General features: G+C 42.5%; 1 protein-coding gene across 3 annotated transcripts in view; it reads right to left on the bottom strand.

Annotated features, from left to right (window-relative positions):
* Window positions 1-22,795, bottom strand: part of tfcp2 (transcription factor CP2) — a 135,704-nt gene extending 112,909 nt beyond the window's left edge. For 2 of the 3 annotated variants that reach the window (XM_072567300.1, XM_072567301.1), the window contains exon 1: window positions 22,447-22,794. In XM_072567300.1, the coding sequence (XP_072423401.1) occupies window positions 22,447-22,568 (122 nt within the window). In that variant the 5' untranslated portion in view covers window positions 22,569-22,794. Of the gene's footprint in view, window positions 1-22,260; window positions 22,333-22,446 lie in introns of all 3 variants that reach the window. The other variant, XM_072567302.1, reaches the window with a different exon arrangement.
* Window positions 22,796-24,762: the final 1,967 nt, after the last annotated feature.

Here is a 24,762-nt window from a genome sequence, read left to right as displayed (position 1 = left end):
GGTCTTGCTAAAACTATACAAGTCACTAGTCAACACCACAGCTGGAATACAGAAAACACTTTTGGACCCCTTATTGAAGGGAAGGATGCACTGGCACTGGCGAATGTTCACCAAGCTGATACTAGGTATTGAGGCTTATAAGGACAGGTTCAGCAGGTTGGACCTGTACTGATTGGATTTTAGGAGAGTAAGAGGCAACCTTATTGAAACATACAAGATTCTTAGGAAAATTGACCTGGCAGATACGGAGCTGATTCCCTCTGTGGAGTGCCTAGGACCAGAAGGTTATTATAATCTCAGAATAAGGGGTCAGCCATTTAATTCAGAGATGAAGAGGAATTCCTTCTCTCACATCGCAGCTAATCCGTGGAATTCTTTACTGTTGAGGCTGGGCCATTAAGTATATTCAAGGCTGAGATAGACCTTTATAGATCATGAAGGCAATTAAGGTTTATGGGGTAAAGGCAGGGATGTAGAGTTGAAAATTATCAGATTAGCCACGATCTCATTGACTGGTGTAGCAGATTTGATGGGCTGAGTGGCCTACTTCTCTTCCCACATCTTATGACCTTGATATAAAGAGTCTGCAAAGGGACATAGAAAAGTTAAAAGGAGCAGGCAAAATTTAGTAGATGGAGTAAAATGTAAGGTTGCCCACTTTGACAGGAAGAACAGAAAAACAAGAGATTCTTGAAATGGACTGCAAAATGCTCTACTACAGAGGAATCGGGGTGTTTTTGTACATGAATCACAAAATGTTAGATGCAGGTACAGCTTGGCCACTGGAGTGACCAGACCCAGGGCATGCTGGGTGATGTCACTAGAACTCACCATCATGCGCCCGTTGATGGACAAAGTTTCAAACAGTGGTGCTTGCAATGTGAAGGCAGCTCAAATATGTATTCTACAACCAGTCGAACTGAATTTCACATCGGCTGTAGAATCGTGAAACCTCCCTTGGGAGTTCCAGCCCCACAATTTGAGTCATCTCTCAGAAATCCCCTCCATTGCTGTTTCATTCTACCAAAAGGATTTCTAACACAGGATGGTGTTCCATGAGGCATCACAAGGGAAATCAAAGCGTGGTATTCCCAGAGACAATATAAAAGCAATACATTTTATCAAAGAGTACTCAAAATCCTCAAAGACGCCAATTTATCTATTGGATAGGCCAGGTTAACAAAACAAAACAGACCAGGTTTCTTTGCTTAACAGTAACTAAATGATTCTAACCATAAGTACACAACTAAACCGTCAACTGACACGTAACTCCTCTAGTTAAAACTCTAAACCTCTAAAACCCATCTCTCTCACATTCAGACAAAGAAAGCCATTACTTTTTTTTGGCTCCACCATCTGTAAAAAAAACATACCTGGAACTACAGCACAATAGACTAGTCCCCAGCAGTTACTGCGATGTTACCAGGATCTCTCTCGGTCCTTTTTACTTCCTCACAGGAGGCACAGGCAATTTGTACACTAACTGTAAAGGCTTAGTTGCTTACTGAAAGCCAACGAGATTACAGCAACAAGTAGGAGAAAACAGCTGGCTGTCTTTAGATTTTAGGTACTTTTACTGGAGACAGATGGTAGACACCACGTCCCCTTCCAGAGGTCACAACGTAGGTAAAGTCACCATAATCCCAGGAGGACCGTAAGGCTAGATAGATAGACATGACTGGTGGCGGTTTAACCGGAGGGTCACCATGCCTCAGGCAAGGTCAAGGTTGAGGTTGAAAGGCAGGACCACATAGTAAACACAGCCAGTGCAGGAAATGGACCCATGCTGATGACATCATTGGGTGGCTGGTTTGCATTGCACAACCAACCGAACTAACTATGGTCTGGCCAAACTGATATCCATGGACGTAGAGGCACCGGTGATGGATTGGGGTGGACAAAGTTTAAAAAAAATCACAACAGCAGGTTATATTCCAACAGGTTTATTTGGAAGCACTAGCTTTGGGCACTGCTCCTTCTTCAGGTGGTTGAGGAGTAGGACCATAAGACACAGAATTTATAGCAAAAGATTAGTGTCATACAAGTAAAATGATATATTTAACAAACCTCAATTATTATACAATCATAGAGATGTACAGCATAGAAACATACCCTTTGGCCCAACCCATCTGGTTCATGACAACCAGATATCCCAACCCAATCTAGTCCCACCTACCAGCACTTGGCCCATATCCCTCCAAACCCCTTTCTATTCATATACCCATCCAAATGCCTCTTAAATGTTGCAATTGTACCAGCCTCCACCACTTCCTCTGGCAGTTCATTCCATACACGTACCACCCTCTGTGTGAAAAGGTTGCCCCTTAGGTCTCTTTTATATCTTTCCCCTCTCACCCTAAACCTATGCCCTCTAGTTCTGGACTCCCCGACCCCAGGGAAAAGACTTTGTCTATTTATCCTATCCATGCCCCTCATGATTTTGTAAACCTCTATAAGGTCACCCCTCAGCCTCCAATGCTCCAGGGAAAACAGCCCCAGCCTGTTCAGCCTCTCCCTGTAGCTCAGATCCTCCAACCCTGGCAACATCCTTGTAAGTCTTTTCTGAACCCTTTCAAGTTTCACAACATCTTTCTGAAAGGAAGGAGACCAGAATTGCACGCAATATTCCAACAGTGGCCTAACCAATATCCTGTACAGCCGCAACATGATCTCCCAACTCCTGTACTCAATACTCTGACCAATAAAGGAAAGCATACCAAATGCCTTCTTCACTATCCTATCTACCTACGACTCCACTTTCAAGGAGCTATGAACCTGCACTCCAAGGACTCTTTGTTCAGCAACATTCCCTAGGGCCTTACTATTAAGTGTATAAGTCCTGCTAAGTTTTGCTTTCCCAAAATGCAGCACCTCACATTTATCTGAATTAAACTCCATCTGCCACTTCTCAGCCCATTGGTCCATCTGGTCCAGATCCTGTTGTAATCAGAGGTAACCCTCTTCGCTGTCCACTACACCTCCAATTTTGGTGTCATCTGCAAACTTACTAACTGTACCTTTGTCATCTTTCATCCTTTAGAAAGAGTTATAGATTTTGGTTCATTATGTAAATCCCAGAACTACTTTTAAGTCTAAGGTTTTATATATTTTTTTTTTAAAAAGTGGCAGCTCAACTCAGACAATGCCTTAAAAGGTGCGAGGTCAGAGTTTGCCTGTATCCCAACCTTGACTCAGACTGGTTCTATTTCCAAAGTGGAATTTACAAAATATTATATGGATTGACTGTCTACTTTTTTGGGCACCGAAAGCATTACCTCATTAGTCTTTCACCAGATGAGGATTGGTACTTTACGTCACTTCTCTTGTTCTCCGTTGAGCTGAGTTAGTTCCAACCAGTTCTAGCTAGCTCAAGCCAGTGGTTGGGTTCAAGTTGCTTCAAATCACAAGCTGCTCATTTTATAGGTCAGCAGTTCTGGGCCAGCAACTGGTTAGACAGATTCCAGTCATTTGGTTTTCATTTAGCTCCATTAGGTTTCAGACAGACCGTTATAGGTGGTATCCACTCCCCATCTTACATGCTTATCTCTTTCTCTCACCACCCAACCACACCCCTGAGGTCATGGTAAGTTTCAAGAAACAAACTGGGGTCACAATTTGACGTATTTTAGGAAGCACTGCAAAAAAGCCAAGAGGTCCCATTGTAAAGATCAATAGAAGATTAAAGTACCTGCTTCCTTTCCAACTTCAGCTCCTTCACAATAGTACAAGTTGGTGAATATATTATTCTGTATACTAAGCATTTCATTTTTCCTCTGAACGTGGACCATGTTCAGCTTATCATCCCTGCAGTCTTTAGTCGTATTTGCAATAAAACCAATACAAATTGTACAACTCAAAAGAAACATTGGGATAGAAGAACATTTTGCGCTAATAAATCTAGCAGCTATCGAAATCATCAGGAAATTGGTGAAAAATGATACAGCAAGGGCATGTATGTATGCTGTCAGATGTCAGCTGACACTCCGAGTGCCGATTCAGTTCACAGAGGTCACAATCAATAAAGGAATTGAGGGAAGAAAAAATAAACCATCTACCAGCAAGACCTTGCTAGACCATAATCAGGCCTATTAACCACCCCAGCTAACCCAATGGAACCATACACCAGAGGATAAAGATTTGAAGAACTAGGTTCACGGTTCCAAGTTGAAACATTTATGGCAAAGGATCATCTTAATTTCTGGAGGTTTAATTTCTCACTGTTCAATCCAACCGTAATGCAAGGGTTGTCCAAAGATTGTACAAAGCAGTAGTCAAAGCAAGTCTTAAACTACTCATTGGTCAAGAATAACACACTTTGCAGAGCCCACGTCATCAATTGAGGGTACGTTTAACCCTGCCTCTCAAACTCACTGCAACCAGAGTCCAGTCCCTTCAGTTCCCAGTTGCAACCATTGCCACCCAACAGCTAGTCTGTGGATCTTGCTTCAGCTGCGAACCAGTAATTCTTGATTTCCTATTGAGAGGAGGTTCCCTTTCTTTCCATTTCACCTCCAAGCCAGAGTTCATAATACAAGTGCTTGAGGCAAATTCACCCTCAAAGGCCCCTCCGTCTGCAAAAGAAAAATCAAAGACATAGGGGAGGGTGGGTATTTAAAATACTTAGACAAAGACAGCCCCCATTATGGCATCTCCATTGTTACAGTGAGAATGGGAAAATGATCAGAGTAGTACTTACACTTTATGGTAAGGTCCTGGGGAGTGTTGCTGAACAAAGAGACCTTGGAATGGCAGTTCATAGCCCCTTGAAAGTGGAGTCGCAGGTAGATAGGATAGTGAAGGCGGCATTTGGTATGCTTTCCTTTATTGGTCAGAGTACCGAGTACAGGAGTTGGGAGGTCATGTTGCGGCTGTACAGGATATTGATTAGGCCACTGTTGGAATATTGCTGGCAATTTGGGTTTCTTTCCAATTGGAAAGATGTTGTGAAACTTGAAAGGCTTCAGAAAGGACTTACAAGGATGTTGCCAGAGTTGGAGGGTTTGAGCTACAGGGAGAGGCTGACTAGGCTGGGGCTGTTTTCCCTGGAGCATCGGAGGCTGAGGGGTGATGTTATGGAGGTTTATAAAATGAGGGGCATGGACAGGATAAGACAGTGTTTTCACTGGGGTGGGGTAGAGTCCAGAACTAGAGGGCATGGTTTAGGGTGAGGGGGAAGATATAAAAGGGACCTAAGGAGCAAATTTTTCACAGAGGGTGGTACATGTGTGGAATGGGCTGCCAGAGGAAGTGGTGGAGGCTGGTACAATTACAACATTTAAAAGGCATTTGGATGGGTATATGAATAGAAGGGGTTTGCAGGGATACAGGCCAAGTGCTGGCAAATAGGAATAGATTTGGTTGGGATATCTGGTCAGCATGGAGGAGTTGGACCTAAGGGTCTGTTTTCACGCTGTACATCATGACTCCAAGTAACTTCCAGCCATTTAACACTGCCATGTGACTTTTCCCAAATCTTTGTAATACTGCAAATAGATCCTCCTAGCACTGAGGAAACTGACAAAAATAAAGCGTGTTCATATGTCTGGCTTTTTACCCATCCTCCCTTAACTGTGCTTTCCTGTTCTCTAATCAGTTCATCAAGCTAAGACCTCTATTTGCTTCCCCAGTCAAAACAATGAATTAAGATAAATTACTACAAGGTCATAAAATATTGGCATTTGCCTGTAAAATTTTGCTAGTGGAAGACAAAAGCAGGTTAAGAAAATCTAACCACGTTTACACTCTAAAATAGAGGACAAACAAATGAATCCACTATACGTAGACAATGAGACAGGTTTCAAATTCCTTCATTCTCTCAAGACACACTCTAGCACTGAACAGTTTTATGAGGCACCAGAAAAAAGCGGTACCCAATCAAGTTGGAAATCATGCACTAACCTAACCAGCTGAGGCCAGCAAGCTAAGCAACCACATCGGACATTAGAGATGTGTTCAAGTCACTCACATATAGAAGTTTCAGTACAGTTAGAACAAACTCTGGCTGTTTATTTCCTGTTCAGGAGTATGGAGACCAACTGTAAGGCACCTTATACCAACTGCATGATGTGAAATCAAAACTCAGAATATAAAAATGGTTTTAAATTTGGCATCTTCAGTATAAAAGGATCATTCTCCACAGTGGGAGATGTGTTGGTCAACAAGGCTGCCAAGAGAGCGAGCCAAAGCAAATTGTGCACAAATTTGAATGTATCTAACCAACATTTACTATGATTTGGAGATGCGAGTGTCGGACTGGGTTTTTAACAATATTTGCTAGACAGCGACAGCTTGGATATCCTTTTCTGTGCTTGGATTTTCAGCAAGGATCTGGATTGACAGATCGGAATGATAGCAATCTCAATTTGTATTTATTTGCCCCACAATGAGCAAAAAAAACTTCCAATGGTAAGCAGTTGGAGAATTTGTAACTTGATCAGTCGGTTGGAAAATAGCTAAGGCTAAGGCAACTAATCCACTCAACCCAAATCTGACTAAGCAATATCATCAGGCTTAAGCTTGCAAAAGACGTCAAAACATCAGGCTTTAATCAACTGTCTTGCAAGTTTTACACACTAATATTTTGGAATTCACAACTATCCTACAATTTCCTCAATCATTATCTGACAGAAGTACTTTTCCACACTCCAAACATCCACTATCCCTTCCACAGTAAACCAAGAGCAGTCAAAACCATATGCCTCGTGTCATTTTTGTTAAAGTATTACAGCTTCTTTCAGAGTTAATTCAACAAGTAGTGCAAAAAAAGTTTAGAACAGAGTGCTTATTCAGCAACAGCTAACTTGCATAGATAAGACATTCAATACTTCGAGTTTAGACTTCCTGCCTGACCTGCTGCGCTTTTCCAGCAACACATTTTCAGTTCTGATCTCCAGCATCTGCAGTCCTCACTTTTTCCAGTTTTAGACAGGTTATTCATGTTGAGAGCACACTTTCATAGATAAGTTTAGTTGTCAACCAGGCCCATCCAAATCCTGTCAACTGGACTCGCCATTATAGTGGAGAGAACAGAACACTTTCAGAGTAACAGTTGCTATTTGTAAATAACAATATCAATCGAGTTTCATCCCACTGTCAGACTTGCCATGGACCACTCGAGAATCTCACATTCTTGGACAAATTCATCTCCAAGGATGGACACCTCAGCACCTCACCCTACCACAAACCCACAGATAACCTCACGATGCTATACTGCTCTAGCTTCCACCCGAAACACATTAAAAACTGCCATCCCCTACACACACAGAATTGATTCGGATGAGGATCAACATGATATGACACTTGAAAGTGCTCAAGGATGCCCTTATAAGAACAGTATGATGCCCAATTCATCGATCGCCAGTTCCGATGTGCCGCAGCAAAAAATCCATAATGACTCCTCAGGAGACAGACACGAGCTGCAACAGACAGGGTACGCTTCGCTGTCCAGTACTTCCCAGGAGCTGACCGACTACACCACATTCTTGGCAGCCTGCAACACATTATCAATGAGGATAAGCACCTCGCCAAGACCTTCTCCACACAACCACCAAACCGTAAACAGACAGCTGTTCGCCTTCAGAACAACACCACTAAAACCCTGTCACAGCAGCCACTGCAAGACGTGTCAGTGTGACGACACGGATACCACCATCACATGTGGGGACACCTTCCTCCAGGTACACTGCGAGCACTCATGCGACTGGGCCTACGTTGTCTATCTCAGATGCTGCAGGCAAGGATGCCCTGGAGGTATGGTACATCAGCAAAACCACGCAGATGATATGACAATGAATGAATGGACACTGCGCAACAATCACCAGGTAAGGGGAACACTTCAGCACTCAGAGGTCGAATGGCCCGGACCATCGGGTTATGTCCTTCAAGGCGGACTTCGGAACAAGCAACAATGTAGAGTGGCCGAGCAGAAGCTGATAGCCACGTTCAGTACCCATGGGAATGGCCTCAACTGGGACCTTGGGTTCATGTCACACACACACACACACACCTCCCCCCCACCCCCGCTCAAAAACTGCGTGAATCTACGTAAAACTAAATCCCACTGTAGAAATAGAACCAGCCTAACTCAACATCGGGACACAAAGTTAAAAATCACAACATCAGTTTGTAGTCCAACAGGTCTAACTGGAAGCACTAGTTTTCGGAGCGCCTCTCCTTCATCAGGTGGTTGAGGAGGACACAATTGTAAGACACAATTTATAGCAAAAGTTTACAGTGTCTTAAATGCTGTCTTACAATTGTGTCCTCCACAATCACCTGATGAAGGAGCATCACTCGGAAAGCTAGTGCTTCCAATTAAACCTGTTGACTATAACCTGGTGTTGTGTGATTTTTAACTTTGTACACCCCAGTCCAACACCGGCATCTCCAAATCGGGACACAGACAGATCTCACACCTTAGTGAATTAGGTGCTATCTCAGCTCAGACATTGTTAGAAAAGCTAGATACCCTGAGAATGTAATTTAAAAGTAGTTCTGGGATTTACATATCAAAGAACAGAAACCAACACATCCCATTCTAAAAGATGAAAGACGTGATAAACAATTTTAGATCCTACGTCATCACATTGCAATGACACTGCACATTTGGCTATAAATTCTGGATCTTATGACCTTATTCTCCACAAGCACCTGAGGAAGAAGCAGCATTCCGAAAGCTAGTGTTTCCAAATAAACCTGATGGACTATAACCTGGTGTTGTATGATTTTTAAGTTGGTTCATCCCAGTCCACACTGGCACCTCCAAGTCATGTTCATTATGGAGGCTCTCTTAAAGATGTACAATATCTTGTTAGATGACAATTTAGGCACAGCATTTGCATCCCCCCATTTATATTTTGGATCAAGGAGGACAAGTTACAATTTTGCAGGTCCAGGACTAATATCTTTGCAGGGAGATTTACTAATGCTGATAGGGAATGTTTAAGCTCAGTTGTCAGAGGAACGGAAACCGAAGAGGAAATTCAGGTAGAACAACAAAAAAAGGTGGAGGAGTACAAAAAGCTGTAAATGGAAGTGAAAAGCAGCAGAAAAGAATCCTAAACTCGACCAAGATTTAATTAAACAACAGTGTTTAAAAGGGGCAGAGTTAAAAGTACTGAATGGACAGCACTCAACAAAAATAACTGAACTGATAGGACAGTAGAAAGAAAAGGTACGCTTTAATTGCCAGAGATGTTTCTGCAGGTTGACCAAGGAAAAGGAGGTGGAGGTAGTGCTCATGAGGAGGGACAGGATCCGCGTGTTATTGAGAAAAGATCTCAGATCGAAAGAACAGAATGTAGAATCTGTTTGGATAAGAAACAGCAGGACCAGCAAACATTGGTAGGAATGGTTTATAGACTAAACAGTACTGGCAATGTAGGGCAGTTTCAATCATTAAAAAAAACTGTATGTAGCAAGGGAAATGCAAGACTTATGGGTAAGTTCAATCTACATATAGAATTGTAAATCTAATGAAAACTGGTGTTGCAGAGGAAGAATTCCTAGAATACATTCAAGATAGTATGAAAATTTATAATTTATTACTTGGGTTCTAATGTGAGGCAATTTGTTTTTAATTCCATGAAGCAGGCTTGATTTTGTTTTGAATCTCTTAAAAAAAAGTCAAAACAGAATTTCCAAGACTTCAACTAAATGAGTAGACAAGCTACCTGGTGAGATAATTACTGAGATGTTTACTAATTTGAGCTTTTACAATCCAGAGAAAAACAGATGGAGAGGCCAGAAGTAGGTTCAGGTAAAAAAAAATCCATATCAGCAGATATGTTATTTAGCAGCCTAAAAGTTGCCAGAATAACTGGACAAAAGTATTTTTCTTTATAAAAAGAGAGTTTAATGAATTAGCCTGCATGTGTCTCTGGGAGAGTAAGCCATTGAATTGAATTTGCGTTATTGTTGCATGTACCCAAATGAGTACAGTGAAAGGCTTACAAGCCACCACTTACAGCACCATCTTAGGTAGGAGGTACCCAAGTACAGGATCTTAATTCTTCAATACAGGATCTTAAAGAAAATTGAAAAATAATGAAATAAGAAGTCCAGCATTAGGGATTAGGCCAAAGGACAGCAATGCCAGTCCGCACTGACACTGGGAGTTCTGGACGTTGCCAAGAAAAAGAAAGGAGGGAAAAAAAACAAGAAAGAAATGGACAGAGTAGACAAGCTCTCGGTCAAGAGTCCTACTCTACTTACTCATATGTAATGGGGATAGGAATTATATTTTGGAGGTCAAGAGTCTGTAAATTGTGATTTACTGGGGAAAAGGGCAGAATCTTTTATTAAGATCTTTCCAGGATGTTTTTATACAGTTTGTTTTGTTTTCCCTCTTTTCTTTTGTGTAATAATCTTTTGTTCTTTTGCGAAGAGTGTATTGGCAGCCTCTTGTGACTAGGTTTAGTGAGCCACCACCTCAGCAAAAACGTTTCAAAAATAAAAAAAAACTTACAGACTATTAAGCCAGGATTCACTCTGGAATCCGAATTGTCTAATATTACCATCAGCTAGAATCATACTATCTTTGTGGGCTGCACGGTGGCACAGTGGTTAGCACTGCTGCCCCTCAGCGCCAGAGACCCAGGTTCAATTCCCGCCTTCTCCCAGTGTCTGCGTGGGTTTCCTCCGGGTGCTCCGGTTTCCTCCCACAGTCCAAAGATGTGCAGGTCAGGTGAATTGGCAATGCTAAATTGCCCGTAGTGTTAGGTAAGGGATAAATGTAGGGGCATGGGTGGGTTGCGCTTCGGCAGGTCAGTGTTGACTTGTTGGGCCGAAGGGTCTGTTTCCACACTGTAATGTAATCTAATCTTTCTGGAGTAAATTCTTGAGGATCCAACTCAAGCATATACTATTGAAGATATTTTAAGTATTATGCAATGAAAAAGGGCTCATTAATCATCTTGGTGTAAACGAATGTCCTGGGAAAAATGATGATAGTATAATATGATGCTTCATTAAGTCCAAAAGGTAAAGGCAATTACAAAAGTATAAAGAGGAAGCTGGGTCTGGCAGATTGGAAAAACATGTTAAAAAGTTTGATAGTGGGTGGGCAATAGCTAGTATTTAAAGAATTAATACTTGATTTTGAAAACATATTCCTTGCAAAATTATCCAACATGGGTAAGAAAGAACATCGAACTCCTATGCGTTCAAAGGAGGTGGCTTATAAAGTTGCCAAAAAAAATTAGGACCCGGAGGATTGGGAGCATTTCATCATTCAGTAAAAGGAGGGCAAAGGTGATCTTAAATTTTAAAAAAATTAAATCACAGGGACAGGAAAATCCATAATAAAAGAGAGAGAAATGGCAGAGAAAGCAAGTATGTAACACCAAAATTAAAAATCCAATGGCCTAAAAAGGTGGAAGTAAACTAAATTAGTATGAGTAAAAAAAAAGGTTGCACTGGACAAATTAATGGGACTGAAAGTTGACAAATCCCCAAGACCTTCACTCTGAAGCACTATTAGAGATGGCTAACGAAGACAGTAGATTCATTGCTGATCATCTTTCAAAATTCTAGTTATTCTGTAAAACATTCTTCCAGACTGAAAGGTTGCGAATATAAACTCCACATAAGAAAGATTAGAGATAAAAAAAATTGGAAACTTCAGCCCTGTAATCCTGATGTCAGAAGTAGGAAATAGTAGAATCTATAATAAAAAAGATGAGATCACTAGACATCTAGAAACCAATTAGAGTTATAGACTCACACAGTACAGAAACAAACTCTTCCAACTTGTCCATGCTGACCAGACATCCCAAACTGACCTCGTCCCATTGGCCAGCATTTGGCTCATATCCCTCTAAATCCTTCCCATTCATATACCCATCCAGATGCCTTTTCAATGCTGTAATTGTACCAGCTTCCACCACTTCCTCTGGCAGCTCATTCCATACACATACCATCCTCTGTTTGAAAATGTTACCCCTCAGGGTCCTTTATAAAAATCTCTCTCCTCTTAGCTTAAGCCAATGCCCTCTAGTTTTGGACTCGCCCACCCTGGGGAACAGACCTTAGCTATTCACCTTATCCATGCCCATCATGATTTTATAAAACTCTAAAGGTCACCCCCCTCAGCCTCCGACACTCCAGAGAAAAAATGCCCCAGCCTACTAAACCTCTCCCTATAACTCAAACCGTCCAATTCCAGCAAGGTCCTTGTGAATCTTTTCTGCAGCCTTTCAAGTTTAATAACATCCTTCCTATAGCACGACAACCAGAATTGTACGCAGTATTCGAGAAATGGCCTAACCGATGTCCTGTACAGTCACAATATGACATCTCAACTCCTGAACTCAATGTTCTGACTCTTGAAGGCAAGCGTGCCAAATGCACTCTTCACCACACTGGCTGATTGGGCAGTCAACATGGATTTGAGAAGAGGAAATCATGTTTGATATTATTGGCAGATTCAATAAGAGGGAACCAGTGGTTGCTGCATTTTTGGGTTTTCAAAAGGCTTTTGACAAAGGTCCCACACACAAGGTTTATAAACAAAACTGAAGTATATAGAGGGAGTGTAGAGAAGACTCACCAGACTGATTCCGACAACGGTGGGACTATTCTATGAGATGCAATTGAGAAAAGTGGTCCTGTATTCTCTGGAGTTTAGAAGAATGAGGATGGTATCATAGAAACTTACCAAATTCTTAAATGGAATTGACAGAGTAGATGCAGAAAGGACGCCCCCCCTGGTTCTGGGGTCTACACCTAGGGGAAACACACTCAGAATAAAAGGCTGAGCACTTTGAGGTCTGAGATGAGGAGGAACTCAGAGGATGGTGAATCTTTGGAATCCTCTACCTTACAGGCCTGTGGAAGCTCTGTCATTAAGGAAGTTCAAGAGAGCGCTTTATAGATTTCTAGCTGGTAACTGCAGAGTCAGATGTACAAGCATGGAAACAGACCCTTCGGTCCAACCTGCCCATGCCAACCAGATATCCCAACCCAATCTAGTCCCATCTGCCAACACCTGGCCCATACCCCTCCAAACCCTTCCTATTCATATACCCATCCAAATGTCTCTTAAATGTTGCAATTGTACCAGCCTCCACCACTTCCTCTGGCAGCTCATTCCATACATGTACCAGCTTCTGCATGAAAACGTTGCTCCGTAGGTCTCTTTTATATCTTTCCCCTCTCACCCTAAACCTATGCCCTCTAGTTCTGGACACCCCGACCCCAGGGAAAAGACTTTGTCTATTTATCCTATCCATGCCCCTCATGATTTTGTAAAACTCCATAAGGTCATCCCTCAGCCTCCGACGCTCCAGGGAAAACAGCCCAAAACCTGTTCAGCCTCTCTCTCTAGCTCAAATCCTTCAACCCTGGCAACATCCTTGTAAATCTTTTCTGAACCCTTTCAAGTTTCACAACATCTTTCTGATAGGAAGGAGACCAGAATTGCACGCAATATTCCAACAGTGGCCTAACCAATGTCCTGTACAGCCACAACATGACCTCCCAACTCCTGTACTCAGTACTCTGACCAATAAAGGAAAGCATACCAAACGCCTTCTTCACTATCCTATCTACCTGCGACTCCACTATTGTAATGTGAGGTAACCTTCTTCGTTGTCAACTACAGCTCCAATTTTGGTGTCATCTGCAAACTTACCAACTGTACCTCTTATGCTCACATCCAAATCATTTATGTAAATGACAAAAAGTAGAGGACCCAGCACTGATCCTTGTGGCACTCCACTGGTCACAGGCCTCCAGTCTGAAAAACAACCCTCCACCACCACCCTCTGCCTTCTACCTTTGAGCCAGTTCTGTATCCAAATGGCTAGTTCTCCCTGTATTCCGTGAAACCTAACCTTGCGAATCAGTCTCCCATGGGGAACCTTGTTGAACGCCTTACTGAAGTTCATATAGATCACGTCTACCAATCTGCCCTCAATCCTCTTTGTCACTTCCTCAAAAAACTCAATCATGTTTGTGAGACATGATTTCCCATGCACAAAGCCAAAGGGATGTAATTTTTACTTAATTCACTCATGATTCGGGTGGCCCTAGGTGGGCCAACATTTACTGGCTGTCTGTAGTTGCACAAGGTGGTGGTGAGCTGCCTTATTGAACTGTAGGCGTGCAGTAGGTAGACCCACAATGCCATTAGGGAGGTAGCTCCAGCCCAGGTCAAATGGGAGGAGATAAGGCAATATGGCATGGAGGTAGATGATCAGGCATGATCTAAAATGGCAAAGCAGGCTCAAAAGGAGTGAATGGCATACAACTGCTCCTTGGAGAAATTTGCAAGATTTAAACTGCATTGGTTAGACGTAATTCTTCACACAAGTGCAACTTAGGGAAATGATAATGTGTGCAAGGTCAAATATTTTTAGATAGTTTGAGACTATTATCAAATGATTAATTTTTTATTCACCAGGTAATTCAATACAAGGAAGTCTTCACGTGTGTCGTATTCATAGCTACACTTAGAGTCAGAGATGCACAGCACGGAAAGAGACCCTTCGGTCCAACTTGAGAGGCCACCTCTCAGCCTCCAACGCTCCAGCCTGTTCAGCCTCTCCCAATAGCTCAAATCCTCCAACCCTGGCAACATCCTTGTAAATATTTTCTGAACCCCTTCAAGTTTTGCATTTTTCTGATAGAAAGGAGACCAGAATTGCACACAATATTCCTACACTAGCCTAACCAATGTCCTGTAAAGCCACAACATAAACAGAAACATTATTAGCATATATTCAACCAAGAGTAGTGACTCAAAGATAGTTGGTACAACTCTCAAGTAGCACTGCATATACCGAGACACCATTTGCGGAGCTGCTATTATTCAGTAGTTGACTATTTTTACTTTAAGTTAAGAGAATTTGTGCATTTTCAGAACTGCATTCAATAACTCGATCCATTTGCAAATGAAAACTAGTTCAGCAACCATGACCACTTATTTGCTTTCCATTCCCACAGGGACCAAATGTCCTGGAGCCAAGGAATGACAGAAGCTAGCAATGTTTGGCGCAACTAGGACCCAGCAGGAGGGGAGAACCCAAAACAGTCAGTCTTTGACTGCTTTTAAATACACACACCCGGTTTTGTTTGTCAGATTCCTCCCATAACATCTTCTATGCCCCAAGGTACTAATCAGCCCTATTTTATCCCTCTAAAGTGTCAGATGGTTTCCATCTTAAGACACACAAGGTTCTTAAAAAATTAGTTGATGAAAATTATTTTGTATTGTACAACCGTAGCAACTTAGTTTTTAATAAAACATAATCCAGGAAAAGAGTTCGCTCAAATGTTAACTTGTGTATTTTTTAGCTTTTTATACAGTACCTGTTAAAATACCCTGAAGCTTCAAAGTGGTAGAGGTTTTTATTTTTTAAAAAGTCTTTCAAACTCTTGCAGAAAAACCAAAAGCTTATGGAGTGAGGGATATGCACCTTTTGACTTTAAAATCATACAGCTGACCAGATTGTAGACTGGCACTGAACTGAGCTGCCTTCTAGAACTGCTGCAAAAAACTGTCTGCACAACAAATGGACCACAGAGCCAGAGAGCGATAAAGCGAGAGAGGTCCCAGATTTTCACTTTGGAACACTGAAGAAACAGCAATAAATTTCCAAATCAGGATGGAGTGTGACTTGGAGGGGAAGTTGTTGTGGTGGTGTTCCCATGTACCTTCTGTCTGTGTTCTTTAATATGACAGTGGTCACATTGTTTTGGAGATGACTGGCTCAGGGGCTTTGATGAATTTCGGCAGATCCAGTTAGCCATTTCCTCTCAATACAAGGGGAAAATATACAAAATGGAAGCAAAAGCTTCCAAGATCCTCTCTGACCTTGAAGGCTTTTTTTTAAATTTAAAAGTTAATGCAAAGTTAATTAATTGTGGAACTTTGAATCTCCTATTTCATTTTGAATATTAAAGTGCATGCATTTCTTTCAAAATGTATTTGGAATGATTAAATTAGTTTAGCAACAAACTAGGAGGAAGTCTGCAGCTAAATTTGTAGATGACACAAAACTATGTGTGGAAAGGCAGGTTGTGACTGGATCACAAATAGTTTTAGAGACCCAATGACAAGCTAAGTGGACAAAAGTTAGCAAATAGAGTATAATACAGGAAAATGCAAAGTTTATTTTGGAAGGGAGAACAAAAGAACAGAACAGGATTTAAATGGAGAAATACTGGAGAAAGGCTGTAGATAATCCACCGTGCTAATGGAATGTCAGCCCTTATTTCAAGGGGTTTGGAGTAGAAGAGTAGGGAAGTCTTATTGCAACTGTACAAGGTGCTGGTGAAACCACATCTAGAACACTGAGCAGTTCTGGTCCCTTTATTTAAGGGGAGTTATAATTTCATTGGAGACAGTTCAGAGAAGGTTTATTACGATGATCCTTGGTATGGAGGAATTGTCTAATGTGCAAAGGCAACTGTTGCGACTCTACTCACTAGAGTTTAGTAAAATGAGAGGTGATCTCATTGAAGCATACAGAAATCTTATGTGGCTTCACAGGGTAAATGCGGAGAGGATTGCCCCCTCATGGTAGAGTCTAGGATCAGAAGGCATAGCCTCAGAATAAAGGGGCACCAATTTAAGATGGAGATGAGGAGGAATTTCTTCTCTCGGATGATTGCCAGTCTTTGACACTCCTTGCCAGAGAGCTGTGAGGGCAGAGTCCTTTTTCCCCGGGTACAACAGAGTGTTACAAGGGGACATAAATTTAAGGTGAAGGGTGGAAGGTATAGGGGAGATGTCAGGGGTGGGTTCTTTACCCAGAGAGTGGTGGGGGCATGGAATGCGCTGCCCGTGGGAGTGGTAGAGTCAGAATCATTGGCGACCTTTAAGCGGCATTTGGATAGGTACATGGATGGGTGCTTAATCTAGGTTAGAAGTTCGGCACAACATCGTGGGCCGAAGGGCCTGTTCTGTGCTGTATTGTTCTATGTTCTATGTGTATATTTAAGGGCAAGATAAATACATTCTTGATCAGTCAGAAAGTCAAAGTTATGGGGGACAATAAAGTAGGCATGAGCAATGTTGGATCAGCCACTACCCTATGAATATGCTTTGCCATTCGAAAGGTCAAAACGGCCTACTCCTGTTCCTATTTCATATGATCTAGCTATGGTGGGAAGGTGAAACCAAAAGAGAAAATGCTGGAAAATCTCAGCAGGTCTGGCAGCATCTGTAAGAAGAGAAAAGAGCTGACGTTTCGAGTCCAGCTTTGGCAAAGGGTCAGTTAGACTCAAAATGTCAGCTCTTTTCTCTCCCTACAGATGCTGCAAGACCTGCTGAGATTTTCCAGCATTTTCTCTTTTGGCTTCAGATTCCAGCATCCGCAGTAATTTGCTTTTATGGTGGGAAGGTGTTCAGCCACAATTGTCAACATTTATTCTTGTGAATTCATATGCAAACAAGCAATTCAAAACTTTGACACTAAGACTTGCAGACAAGAAGCATGCATTCTACAGTATATTAGATTACTTAGTGTAGAAACAGGCCCTTCGGCCCAAAAAGTCCACACCGACCCTCAAAGAGCAACCCACCCAGACCCATCCCCTTACATTTATCCCGTCACCTAACACTACGGGCAATTTAGCATGGCCAATTCACCTAGCCTGCACATTTTTGGACTGTGGGAGGAAACCGGAGCACCTGGAGGAAACCCACACAGACACTGAATGTGCAAACTCCACACAGACTGTTGCCAGAGGTGGGAATTGAACCAGTGTCTCTGGCGCTGAAAGGCAGCAGTGCTAACTACTGTGCCACCGTGCCGCCCACATATAGATTGATTTATTCATTGCAATCTATATTCATAGCAATGTGATTAATTCGATCTTAGCAGTAAATCTTGGACAGGGAAAGGAATTAACAAAACTGACTACAGATAGAAGCATATAGGTGAAATGATTTTAAAATGATGTAAACTACTGAAATGGGTCTTTATAGCATCATGAAAAAGCAAGTTGCTCCTTCTTTGTTGTGGAATTTCTGACAATATGAAATAATCAGGTATTCGTGCATTTCGGAACAGATGCATTTGCTCCACCCAATTGCCATTCAAACAGAAATTATCCTATACAACTTACTTAAATACCTCAAAAGTGTTGCAATGGGTTTTTACATTCGTCTTGTTCTCTCAATAACCAAAAAACATGCACTGCAAAGAACTCATTTTGGATATGATATTATATCCCCTCCAGCAATACAACCATCAAAATATCCCAATCACTCCTGCTGGGAAGGTACTACTGGAACAGTAATGGAACATATACAAAAAATGCCAACTCAAAATAAAATGATTTATTCATTATCTGCATCAGTACCACTCAGACTTCAGCAACTGTTCCTTACATACCAAAATACACAATGTGACATCAAAAGGATAAGAAAATGAGACAGAGGCCCATTCAGATAACTCAATTTAATAGACATTTGAGTGTACATAAACCAACGATAGAATTGCTACAGTACAGGAGGCCACTTGACCCACTGTCCTTATTAGCTCTCCAGACACAAACTACAAGGCATTTTAAAACTGCAGTACATGAATTAATCTCCACACAAATTAAATTTTAACACAATGAGCATGTTTCAAGGACCTTCAACACAGAACAGTAAAAGAAAACAAGGGAAAAACTACAGAAGGCATTTGCAGTGATAAAAAGAAATTAAGGTAAGAAAAGCCATTAACAATGCCTCAGTTTAAAGATGGTGAATAGAAGATTACACCCAGAATTCTATTTAATTACATCTAAGATAAATCATGCAGCAACCAACAGTAAAAGTTAGTTGATGTACTTGTAAAGACTCAGTGGTACTTCACTAGATCTAAGAATAATGTTTCTAATATTCAAGTAACAGACTCCAGAGACCAGAGCTGTGTAAAGGAAAGCATTAGATTCAAAGTAAGCAGACAGGTTAGGCTTCGAAAAATGGAAATGAGGAAGTAAATGAAGTGACTGGATGAATTCATATGCTAAGAATATTGTCATATGGGCTCTTGCAGCACAGTTGCAAGTGTTCCTACCTGTGAACGAGACAATCTAGATTCAAGATCTGCCTGCTCCAGGGGAGTGTCGTAACATATCCAACATGTTTATTAAAATAACTACATTTCAAGGCTCTTGCAGCCGGTAATTGTGTCCCTATCTCCGAACCAGAGAGCCAAGGTTCAAGTCCCACCTGCTCCAGAGGTGTGCCACAACTCATCCAAACAGGGTTTTTAAAAAAAATATCAAGACTATTGTCATTGGAGAACCAGTTAACTTAAATTCAGGAGACAAATTCATTCTACTGGCTATGCAACATAATCAGTTGCAAGTAAAATTCTGCAACATTCACACAACTGGAGGGTCAAACAAAATTTGACATCAAGCCACAAAAAAGATATTAGGGCAGAAAAAAATAGCTTTTAAAAGGAGCATCATAGTTGAAGCTTTTGGGAAGAATTCTAGAAATTGGAGATTAGGGAACTGAAATCATGGTCAATGAAAATCAAAGGTGCTCCAGATGCCAGATTTGATAGAGGGCAGATATCTAACAAAAGTGTGGGGCTGGAGGCAATCATAGGAGATGGGAACAAGGTCATGCTTTGAAATCAAAGAGAATTTGGTCCTAGGGAGTGTTGCTGAACAGAGACCTTGGAGTGCAGGTTCATAGCTCCTTGAAAGTGGAGTCGCAGGTAGATAAGATAGTGAAGGCAGCATTTGGTATGCTTTCCTTTATTGGTCAGAGTATTGAGTACAGGAGTTGGGAGGTCACATTGCAGCTGTACAAGACATTGGTTAGGCCACTGTTGGAATAGTGTGCGCAATTCTGGTCTCCCTCCTATTGGAAAGATGTTGTGAAACTTGAAAGGATTCAGAAATGATTTACAAGGATGTTGCCAGGGTTGGAGGATTTGAGCTACAGGGAGAGGCTGAACAGGTTTGGGGCTGTTTTCCCTGGAGTGTCAGAGGCTGAGGGGTGACCTTATAGAGGTTTACAAAATCATGAGGGGCATGGATAGGGTAAACAGACAAAAGTCTTTTCCCTGGAGTGGGGGAGTCCAGAACTAGAGGGGCATAGGTTTAGGGTGAGAGGGGAAAGATATAAAAGGGACCTAAGGGGCAACGTTTTCACTCAGAGGGTGGTACGTGTATGGAATGAACTGCCAGAGGATGTGGTGGAGGCTGGTACAATTGCAACATTTAAGAGGCATTTGGATGGGTATATGAGGAGGAAGGGTTTGGAGGGATATGGGCCAAGTGCTGGCAGGTTGGACTAGATTGGGTTGGGATATCTGGTTGGCATGGATGAGTTGGACTGAAGGGTCTCTATGACTCTTAAGACATTGGTTCCCAGAAACATAATGTAGGTCTGAGACTGCCAGGAGCGTTAATGCATCACAACTCACTGCAAATTAAGACACGAGCAGAGGTTTGGGTGGCAATAAAAGTTACAAAGGGCAATGTGTGAGACCAACTGGAAGTGCACTGAAATAGTCAAATCTGGAGGCAATGAAGGCATGGATGATGGTTTCAGCAGATGAGTTGATGCAGGGGTGCATTCTTATAGTATAGAGATCAAAGGAAGCATCGAGTGATAGCTTGACTACGTTGTTGTAATCTGTCAAGTATAACACCAAGGTTGCAAATAGACCGGTTTAGTTTCAGATAAATTGCCAAGGAGAGGAATGGACCTAGTAACTAGGAAATACAGTTTGCATAGTACAAACCAAATTAAATTTCCAACAATCTCCTCATGTAACAATTCTTAATGGAGGGAACAGCTAGCATGATTTTAGGCACATTTTTTCAGATTGCAATTGCAACCAATTAATCCATAAACATTTGTTTTCTTTAGCAAAAGTCAATGGATAATGACCTAAAATATCATATCCCTCCCAAGCCCAGGGTATGCTGAAACCAATTAGAATACTACACTCTAGCATAACTCTCACCAAGATCAACAAATTCGGTGTTGAGAGTGCATTGCTGGAAAAGCACAGCAAGTCAGCAGCATCCGTGGAGCAGGAAAATCGACGTTTCGTGCAGGAGCCCTTCATCAGGGAGCCTCGGGGGTGGAGTGATAAATGGGAGGGGGTGGGGCTGAGGAGAAGGTAGCTGGAGGTGGGGGTAAAGGTGAAGTCAGAGAGAAGGGTAGAGCAAATAGGTGGGAAGGAAGATTGACAGATGGGACAGATCATGAGGGTAGTGCTGAGCTGGAAGGTTGGAACTGGGGTAAGGTGGGGGAAGAGAGGAAATTGGTGAAGTCCACATTGATGCCATGGGGTTGAAGGGTTCAGAGGCAGAAGATAAAGGAGCTCTTCCTCCAGGCATCGGGTGGCAAGGGAGTGGCGATGGAGGAGGTCCAGGGGACCTGCATGTCCTCGGCAGAGTGGGAGGGGGAGTTGAAACGTTCAGTCACAGGGTGGTATGGTTGGATGCTGCAGCTGTCCCAGAGATGTTCTCTAAAGCACTCTGCGAGAAGGTCTCCAGTGTCCCCAATGTACAAGAGGCTGCATCGAGAGCAACAGATACAATAAATGACATTGGTGGAAGTGCAGGTGAAACTTTGATGGACGTGGAAGGCTCCTTTGAGGCCTTGGATGGAGGTGTAGGCGCAGGCACAGGTTTTACAATTCCTGCAGTGGCAGGGGAAGGTGCCAGGAGGGGAGGGTGGCTTGTTGTGGGGGAAAACATGGACCTGACCAGGTGGTCACGGTGGGAATGGTCTTTGCGGAAAGCAGATGGCGTGGGAGGGAAATATATCTCTGGTGGTGGGGTCCATTTTTAGGTGGCAGAAATGTCATCGGATGATACAATTTATGCAGAGGCTGGTGGAGTGGAAGGCGAGGACCGGGGTTCTGTCCTTGTTTTGACCAGGAACTTGACTTGGTTTAAAATAAAAGCAAAGTACTGGAGAAACTCAGCAGATCTAGTAGCATCTGTAGAGAGTCAGAGTTGAGTTCTCACATTGGTCTCGACATGTTAAGTATGCTTCCGTCTGCACAGATCCGAGTTTCTCCAGCACTTTGTATTGGTTTTAGATTTCCAGCATCTGCAGTATTTTGCTTTTATAGAACCTGGTTTGTATGACCCATTCCCACATGAGATCGGATGCCAAAGTGGCTGGTAATCGTGTCATACTTCAACGCTGAACAGCACAAATCATTTCACAATAGATGCAGGGCTGGGGCGGAAATGGAAGCTGAACCCTGAGGCAATACAGGAGTCAATGTTTAAAGGTAAAGTTCATTACCAACATGTACGGTCCGTCTGAAGTAGACATACCTTGTATGTTGGTAATGTGGGTTTGAAGCTTCAATGGGTTTCGAGCTTGTAAACACGGGCATACCCTTCTACCTGTGGAAATCGAGGTATGCATCAATGGAATTCAGCTCACAATACCCAGAGAGTAGGTTCTACACTTGTATTAAAAAACCGCTTACTAACTATATGTACATATAAAACATATACCTCATGCTATAGGCTCCTGCGCCCAATTCTTGACCGATTCCGGACAAACTGGCATCGAAATCTTGCACCAACCCAGATTCAATCACCTCATCCGGCATCGGCATCTTCAGCGCCCAGGCCATGGCGACACACAAATCAAGGCCAGCAATGCGAGTCGGAAACAAGTTGCGCTCCGGAGGAAGTAAAACCGCTCAGAACAGCGGCCCTTTTTCCCCAGTGTGCGGAAGAGGCTGAGTGAAAGCCCGGGAATCCGAGACTTCCGAACCCAGAAAGAAGAGCGCACTCACTCTACTCAATCGCCTCGCGCCATGTCCGACCCATCAAAGATGGCGCCGCTGGGAGCCGGTCGGGACGCACGTCACTCTGATTGGCTGCTGCACGAGTCAATCAAATGGCATTTGCCAATCTGAATCAGGCGTGTTTGCTCTCCTTGACGTCATAATGGATCTTCCTATCACAAGCCGCCGGAGGGATGGATTTACTCCTTCCTAACTGAGTAACGTGACGAGCAAGAAAAGGATTTTGTTTTTTTCTACAAATTCCACAATTTGGCTCAATGATGAGGAGTACCCACAATACGTAAAAAAAAAACCAAGAGACGCTCAGATTCTTGCCTGCGCCATTTTTGTCCCCAAGATGCTTTCCTCGCTAATTACACTGTTTCACCTGTCAATTCAGTCAGTGTTGAGTGGCTAAACAACCACGACATCGCCACAACTGCTGCTTTTTCCGACCCAACATCAGGGAGGACATACTCTCCTCATGGAGGAAGACCCACACTGGTGACAGATGAAGTTGAAAAATATCCCTAGTGACTGATGGAACATTCTGTTCAAAAAATGTACTTGATCTCGATATAAACAGTGAAGCACCGACTAAACGATATTTTGAGTAGCTTTCTTTTTAGCAGTGAAATCAATACGGAGTCTGCAAGAAATTTTCAAATTGCAGCATAGTTGTGTAGGCATTTTAACATGACTGGCAAAGTATGGAATTCACCACAGCTGGAAAAGAGGGTTATTGAAGTTGATAGTGATGCTGTCTTTCAGACGAAGCATTGAACCCAGTATCTTGTCGGACTGTTTAGAGGAGTCATAAAAGAGCACTATTTGAATGAGAAGAAATCCACCTTAGAGTTATGATGAGGTTGGCTGCCACGTTTCCCAAAAAAGAATCAGTGATTACATTTAAAAGGTGGTTGTGAAACATTTCAAGATGTTCCATAAAATTGAATAGTGCTTACGTAAAAGCAGAGTCTTTCTGGAACTAAGCTGAGACTTAAAAAAAAACCGCTGGAAAACAGTGTACATATTCTGGGCAGTGATGTGGAACTGCTAACGTATTTTTTCCAGATCTCTCACAGTAAACATTTACATGGGCAGAGCTAAATGTCAAATTTCAAAGTACATTTTATAATCATACAGTCAATACCGCCCAAAAGGAAACCATTTAGCCTACAAACCTTTTCGCTGGCATGCACCCAACAATACCGAAAATGGCCTTAGTACATCTTACCCACAAAATGTAAGCCAAATCCAACCTGGCCTAGAAGTCTGCTCTCATTCTTTAGCAAAATTATGGAAGGAGTTGTTGACAGTTCTATCAGGCGGCACTGATTAGGAACAATCAGATTGCCAACATTCGATCTGGGTTCTACTCGGACCACTTGTCTCCTGACCTATCATTAGAAAGCTTAGACCCAAATGTGGACAAATGAGTTAGACTAAAGACTTAGAGTCATAGAGGTGTACAGCACGGAAGCAGACTTTTCAGTCCAACCCATCCATGCCGACCAGATACCCCAACCCAATCTAGTCCCACCTGCCAGCACCCAGCCCATATCCCTCCAAACCCTTCCTAATCATATACCCATCCAAATACCTTTTAAATGTTGCAATTGTACCAGCCTCCACCACTTCCTCTGGCAGCTCATTCCATACACGTACCACCCTCTGTGTGAAAAAGGTGCCCCTTGGGTCTCTTTTATATCTTTCCCCTTTCACTTAAACCTATGCCCTCTAGTTCTGGACTCCCCCACCCTGGGGAAAAGACTTTGTATATTTACCCTATCCTTGCCGTCATGATTTTATAAACCTCTATAAGGTCACCCCTCAGCCTCCGACGCTCCAGGGAAAACAGCCCCAGCCTGTTCAGCCTCTCCCTACAGCTCAAATCCTCCAACCCTGGCAACATCCTTGTAAATCTTTTCTGTACCCTTTTAAGTTTCACAACATCTTTCCGATAGGAAGGAGACCAGAATTGCATGCAATATTCCAACAGTGGCCTAACCAATGTCCTGTACAGGTTTAGGCTGGT

The sequence above is a fragment of the Chiloscyllium punctatum genome, chromosome X (genome assembly GCF_047496795.1).
Source record: "Chiloscyllium punctatum isolate Juve2018m chromosome X, sChiPun1.3, whole genome shotgun sequence".
Classification (NCBI taxonomy): Eukaryota; Metazoa; Chordata; class Chondrichthyes; order Orectolobiformes; family Hemiscylliidae; genus Chiloscyllium; species Chiloscyllium punctatum.
Note: the sequence above shows the minus strand (reverse complement) of the source record. Positions and strands in the feature narration are given on the sequence as shown.